Source organism: Haliotis rufescens, unplaced genomic scaffold (assembly GCF_023055435.1).
Source record: "Haliotis rufescens isolate VD_foot unplaced genomic scaffold, xgHalRufe1.0.p SCAF_55, whole genome shotgun sequence".
In the NCBI taxonomy this organism is placed as follows: domain Eukaryota; kingdom Metazoa; phylum Mollusca; class Gastropoda; order Lepetellida; family Haliotidae; genus Haliotis; species Haliotis rufescens.
The window spans coordinates 1,142,317-1,149,110 of NW_025964279.1; the positions used below are offsets into that span (position 1 = coordinate 1,142,317).

The following is a 6,794-nucleotide window of genomic DNA, read 5'->3' on the forward strand; positions in this document are numbered from 1 at the left end:
AGGATGCCTTGACTATAGGATGCCTTGACCACAGGATGCCTTGACCACAGGATGCCTTGGATGAATTTTGTAAATTCAATACGTCAACGCAAGAGTTTAACTGATTCTCTGCCGAAACTTTCCCTTGGGCGTGAAAGACATAATTTTGATGAAAAGGATAGGAATATTATGATACCCTGACTCTACCTTGGAATCAAGAGAGACAGTGCAATAACCTTATGTTGAAAGAGTTGGCTCGTTACACTAAAGCCCCGTTCAAGATATGATGTTAAATTTCCCCAGTCGTGATTACGTTACATTACAACGTAAATATGAATTGAGTCATTTTATTTAAGTCTCAATCTTCACCAAGCAATATGTGGAAGGTCACCATTAGAGTGTTTTTGGTTCTACATGAAGCAGTAATGAATGCGTACGATACTGATATAAAACGAAGCTATATCGAGCACCGCTGCCATAACGATCAGGGCCCCATTCCACAAAGCGATCGTAGCGCTGAGCTGATCGTAACTCCTATGCTTCAACATGCTACGATCGCTTTGTGGCACGTGGCCCTTGGCGCAAAGACCTTCCTCAGTTTACACTCTTGTCATGGAATTTCAAAAGGCGCATTACTAAGATCGCATCGTTGGACGAAGCCCATTTGTTCAGATACGTGATTATGCAGTTCATGGTACAACGATCGGGTACATTTTGTGACTATCCTCCTTCAGAATAAGGTCTCGCCAATTTTAGTCACATCAATATTCTTGTAGAGGATCTCCCACCACGAGTAATACTTGAGCAGTGCAGTCAGCCCGGTTCCTTTCAAGTAAATGCAGACCCCTACCGCCAAAAGTAACACGAATAACAGGATCAAGATATTCGTCACGGATAGCTCGGGCGCTGCAATAACATCCAATTCGACAACCCCAGTCTTTGAATCTGTCAAGGGTCCACGTCCTTTCACTGGCGGCACCTGCTTGTCAGAAAATCCAAGAATTCCAACAGGTTCGACACCACCTCCTAGAGATTCAGATCGTTTAGTGTCTTCACACAACATATCTTCTGCACACACTCTTTCAAGATCTTCAAAACATCTGCTTGTGTCTTCAGAGGAGGCAAAGCTCATGAAAGATCGCTCTGGTTGCGGGTTTGGTATGTCATCCAGCATGAACGACCTGGTCAGGAAAGATTGTTCATCGAGGTCCCCGGTCACTATCCGGTCGGAGGTGTTCTGGACATTGCGCCCCAGGCCGATGCCTCTGTACACGCCTTTATAAACCCGTCTGGTGTCTCTGTCGAGGTGGGAGTAGCTGTCGGAGAAGGTGGAGGTGAAGCTGTGCACGGACTTGTCAGATGGTGTGATGTGGATGCCCTCAAAAACATTCGAGAGGCTGCGGTCGTTCACGGAGTCGGGAGAAGCGTATTCAAAGCTGTCTGCGGGAGAGGTGTATTGACTCGTTTGAACTGAAATATTGCTGATAATCGACTGGCTGATGTCAGGAACTATTGCCGAGTCAACTTCTTGCGACGCATTAACCCCAGGGTCCACGTTAGAGTTTACGCAAGGCTTGGCATATGCCGGGAACAAACATTGGACTGGGGAGATATCAGTGCCAAGCTCTGACTCCTCGGTTTGGAAGGACTGATGCACACAGCCTTCGGTGTCAGTTGATGAGGTGACTCGGATGTGGCTTCCAACGGGTAAGCCAATACCAGCATGGCTCCTCATTGACGAGAGCGCTTCGGAATGCTCCGTGCCATTTTCACTCACACAGCTCTGGAGCTTCACGTCGCTTGTCATCATATCTCCCATCTTGGGTACATCACACGCTGAACATGTCGCAGACGTAGAACTTGCGTCTTTTGTAGGCGTGTAGGCAACTGCGTACGAGTAGCCATGGTCCAGTCCTGACCCGAAGGATCCTCCGCGTGGCATGGGCGAGTCAGATCGAGGCCTCTTGGGGAACTGATGATGAGGAACTGGCGTCAACTCCGAGTCCTCCTCACAAGACCTGCTCCTGTCATTGGCTACAGACAGGTCGAGTGGCTGGGTGGAGTCATGGTCAGAACCCCAGTCAGCGGGGGCCGCTGCTGGGATGTCGACACTTGACACATTCCTCCTGCCCTTTCTCTTCTGGCGGTTTCGAGATCGATTCCGTCCGATTTTCCCATCTGGAAACATACAAATTACTCGGTGTTGGTTACATCTTTGTTTGTTTGTTGTTTAACGCCGCACTCAGCAATATTCCAGTTATATGACGGCGGTCTGTAAATAATCGATTCTGGACCAGACAATCCAGTGATTGACATCATGAGCATTGATCCACGCAATTGGGATCAATGACATGCATCAACCAAGTCAACGAGCCTGACCACCAAATCCCGTTAGTCTCCTCTTTCGACAAGCAAAGTCGCCTTTTACGGCAAGCATGGGTTGCTGAAGACCTATTCTACCCCGGATTTTCACAGGTCGTTGGTTACATCTCGCCAGGTTTATGTATGAGTGGCTGAATGGTGTTCAACGCCACAGCATTATTCCAGGCATATCACGGTGGCCAGAACATAACAGAGCCTGGACCAGCCAAACCAGTGACAAAGACTGAGGAACGTTTTCGGGGGAACAATGACACGCAGTCCAACACTAACCACCCTATTTAGTCCCCTCTGACGAACCGATCATTTTTATCTTTGGGGTTGTGTGGACCTGGGATATTTTTTAAAAATGTGTTATTCCAGAAAAAAGTTTTTTCTGGCCCCACCTTGCAGAGAAAAATATTGCGTGTTTTGAACCAGTGGCTGAATATGGAATGGTTGGTATCTCACAAATTACAAGTACTTTCGTGCTTTCTATGATCGTCGTCAGAGCCGACTAAACGTTGATTGGGTATTGTAAGACTAACATTGGGATTCGTTGATCACAATGTGTAGACTAGCAGATAATGTGTCATCATACCGACTGCGTGTTCGCTGCTCAAGCCAACGGCCATTGGTTTTTCTGTCCCGGAATTGATTGTTTCAAAACCGCCAAGATACGGCTGCAGTATTGCTAATTGCTGTCTACCAGATGATCACTGGCATGGAGCAGAACAGAAGAATAAAAGTTAGATAAACCGGATCTTTATCTTTGACTGACATGGCCACCTGTCTATTGACTCTACCAATACACAGGTCCGAAGTGAACTGATGACTGACAACTGTCGTACCTTCTGTGTTAATATCTTCACTAGCTTCGCTGGACGTAATGAGGCCGCTTCTTGATCCTGTGACTCCCACCATCAACTCGTCGTGAATCTGCTGCAGAGACATCTCCTCATTGCTGGGGTCGTCTGGTATCGCCACGAGACGTCGCCACAGTGCGTCATCGCCCTCGGCAAGAAGGGGGAGGCTACAAGTATCAAGTTTTGTTCTCACGCTGTAAATCGCGATGCCGTGTGCCCGGTGATACGACTATCACATTGTGGAGACACGACACAAAATACAAAACGATATATAGAGCCGAACGATAACGAATGCTTAAACACTATGACTCTGGTACCTCATGTTTTTATCACGCATTGGGATCGAGTGGATTTTACTGATTGACGTGAGCATGTGTCCTCGTACTCCCGACAGCACGGGCCCCGTCTCACAAAGCGATCGTAGCCATAAGGCGACCGCAACTCCCAGAATTTGACATAGACTTACGACAGTTGTAGCACTTCGACATCTTTCTGGAACGGGGGGACGTTGGATCGTTGCTCATGATATGGATCAGTAACGGGTTTTCCCGACCCTGGTGCTGGCCGAGATATTTACATAGTTATGATCGTGGATTCGAATAACAGATTCCCTGATTATGATTCTTGGTTTTTCGTGCTCTTGGGTTTCACAAGTATGGACGCCGAAGACCCGGGTTCGATTCCCGACATGGGTACAATGTGTGAAGCCCATTTCTGGTGTCCCCCGCCGTGATATTGCTGGAATATTGCTAAAAGCGGCGTAAAACCATACTCACTCACTCACAAGTATGGTACAGGCCTAAAATCTGCATTACTTTTCTCCCACATAAAGTCGACAAACCGTGATGTTCTGTTCAAAGTGGCTTTACACCACTCACTCACTCACTTACCGTTCACTGCTATTCATGTACGCTTCCGACAGATTGACAGTTATCATCTGGAGCAAGGCCAGCAACTCTTTCATCTGGCTGACGAGGGTTAACTCCCCTTGAATACTCCCACTCTCTCGGCTTGTGGTTATAATATCGTCCATTTTCTGCCTTAAAGCTACGACAGTCGCCTGGGTTTCCTGTCAATACGTGGAAACAGTGTTAATTCTGATGTAATGCGTGAGTAACACGCCTGTTTTATGAACTTTTAAGGGGACACCAATAATTGGATTGACACATTCGGGTCAACTGCAGTATTTGGCTCCCCACTTCGGGTGTTTCCGTAAGAAAACCGCTGCCTTCGACAGCTTCGCGTATATATAAGCGCGCACGAAATCCGTTAGGAGGCATTTTTGTGCAAAAAGGACCCCAAAAATGAGCAGGACGTGAAAAGTATGGTCCAAAACTCCGCCCCTAAGGGGGCCGAGAGTTTTACGATAGAAAGTAAAGCCGTATTCTCGTGGTGTCGACTTTGTGTTGTTTGTGGGCGGGACATAAATGACGTAAGACGCCACATGTCTGATCATGTGACAATTCCTTATACTGCAGTCTACCCGAAACCATTCTACCGTCTGGTGTGAAGAATAACCAACACCAACGTGACAAACCTAACACTTAACCACTAGTCTACCCCGCCGTCAAGCAATACGGCGTTTTACGGCGGCCTGTAAATAACCAACAGTGGGCCTTCAATATTTTTAGTTCATTTGCGAGACCCATTGACATAAAATACCTGAAATGAGAAGAAAGAAAAAAGAAGAAGACTTTTTACCATTTTGGGGACCAACACAACTCGTTTTACATTTAAGTGAAATGAAGAAAGAATACCACGAGATTTTATCACCGCTTTTCGTTGAAATTGTATGTAGAGGAATACGTATAATAATTTTAATTCTGACAAAATGAACCATCTTTCGGTATCTAGCCATGTTGAAATGTTTCTTTCATTCAGTAGCAAAACTTATCTTGAAGTTGAACATTGTTATTTAAAAAAACCACCTAGCTTTGTTGACTGAAGTATTTTTTTTATGGACATACCTCTATGACATCATGTAATATCCACAAAAAAGATTTCACAATCACGCGATTCCTTCTATATTATGTGTACCCAGACCTTATCATTTAACCCTCGTTTTTAAGGAGTGAGTGAGTGAGTTTGGTTTTACGCCGCTTTTAGCAATATTCCAGCAATATCACGGCGGTTTTTAAGGAGATCGAACAGAACACCAAAAACTCAGTCATACCTATTTGTAAAACAACAAAAACACAAAGACCAATAACACTAATAATACAATAATTTTCAAGCAATACAACTGCGAGTAATTCATATTTTGCCGTCTCACCAGGTTCATTGGGAATGCAGACAGCATGTGGAGGAACTCCTTCTGTTCAGCGTTCAGCAGCGCCACCTTGCGGTCGAGATTTGGGAGCATGGCGATGTGTTCATGTTGTTGAAGGTTGTCCGAGATCTTGCCCAGCTTCACTTCGATCTCTGCAAAATCGACGGTTTCATGAGGAGATAGGTGACATAGGGGAATAGACCCCTAGAAAATAGAATAGAAAATGTCTTAAGCAACCCATGTTTGCCGTAAGAGGCGACAAACGGGATAGGGTGCTCAGGCTCTCTGACTAAGTTAATACATGTCATCGTATCCCAATTGCGTGGATCGATGCTCAGGGTGTCAATCACTTGATTGTCTGGTCGATTATTTACAGATCGCTGCAATATTGCAGATTGCGGCATTAAACAAACAAACAAACAAACATAGTGGAATAACAAGTTGTAACATCCTACTTAGGTAATTTGGAAAATTCGGACATGTGTTCTATCTGCAATATGATGTAATATTGATAATTTTCCAGTAGATTTACGATGTTGATTTGTGATATTCGATGTTTATGAATTGCTTTGATATCCAATTTCGAGATTTAATCATATAAAACCATACAAGCAAGCAGGATCATTTCCCCTGATTATTTTGGGCTGGTATTTCCTATCTTTGTACATAATGTTATGGGGCCAATGTTATGTTTCAGCCACGCAGTCAGTCGTCGCTTCTCTACAAGCATAAAACAAATATGACTGACAGGTATCCAGTATAACACTCACCGTTCAGCATGGACGCTTTCTGAGCCTCGTCTAAACCTTCCATAATGATGGTCAATGTACCCGCAATCTCCAAAATACTAGATGCAATGAACACCAACTGAACATTCGTTCTTGGAAAAATGTTTCTCCGCTGACCTGGTGATTTCCGAGGCTTTTGATTCTTTAGGCGTTGAATTTGAAATTTGAGAAGATTTTTGAAGCGACGAAATATCCGACTATGTTGAAACGCAGGGACAATTCCTTGTGCAATGACACAGTGTTCAGGCAGCATAAATCCGCCTTGCCGTTATTACGACTACGGAGCATGTGTTGACGTCACCATAGCAATATTCATCACAAAGTGAATGTCGTCATAACATGGTGACGTCATGAACCATTATGTAGAACGACGCCCTTTTTATGACGTCATAATTGAGCACGATCGCTTCAATCGGCATTGTTTCACTCGGCATTTTCCGTTACCTTCATACCATCTTTGGTAAATACTTGCATTAGTCCGTTCTATACTGATTTCTGAAAAAGCGCGTTTGTTTACAAACAAAAGAAAAGTCA

At 44.8% G+C, this 6,794-nt stretch overlaps 1 protein-coding gene across 1 annotated transcript; it reads right to left on the bottom strand.

Moving 5' to 3' along the window:
* Window positions 1–310: 310 nt before the first annotated feature.
* Window positions 311–6,568, bottom strand: LOC124144989. The gene is made up of 5 exons (XM_046514617.2): window positions 6,243–6,568; window positions 5,476–5,624; window positions 4,094–4,272; window positions 3,189–3,370; window positions 311–2,157 (listed from the first exon to the last, which is right to left on the bottom strand). Exons 1-5 carry the CDS (start codon window positions 6,511–6,513, stop codon window positions 710–712), a joined length of 2,229 nt encoding a protein of 742 aa, XP_046370573.2. The 5' UTR covers window positions 6,514–6,568; the 3' UTR covers window positions 311–709.
* Between the last annotated feature and the right edge of the window lie 226 nt (window positions 6,569–6,794).

Bases quoted from the DNA above. Each gene is read 5' to 3' on its own strand.
- LOC124144989 (XM_046514617.2), bottom strand. From the start codon at position 6,513: ATGCTGCCTGAACACTGTGTCATTGCACAAGGAATTGTCCCTGCGTTT. The intron at 4,273-5,475 runs GTGAGACGGCAA...ACGTATTGACAG, and splicing joins CTGCATTCCCAATGAACCTG to GAAACCCAGGCGACTGTCGT. The intron at 3,371-4,093 runs GTAAGTGAGTGA...TGATACTTGTAG, and splicing joins TACATGAATAGCAGTGAACG to CCTCCCCCTTCTTGCCGAGG.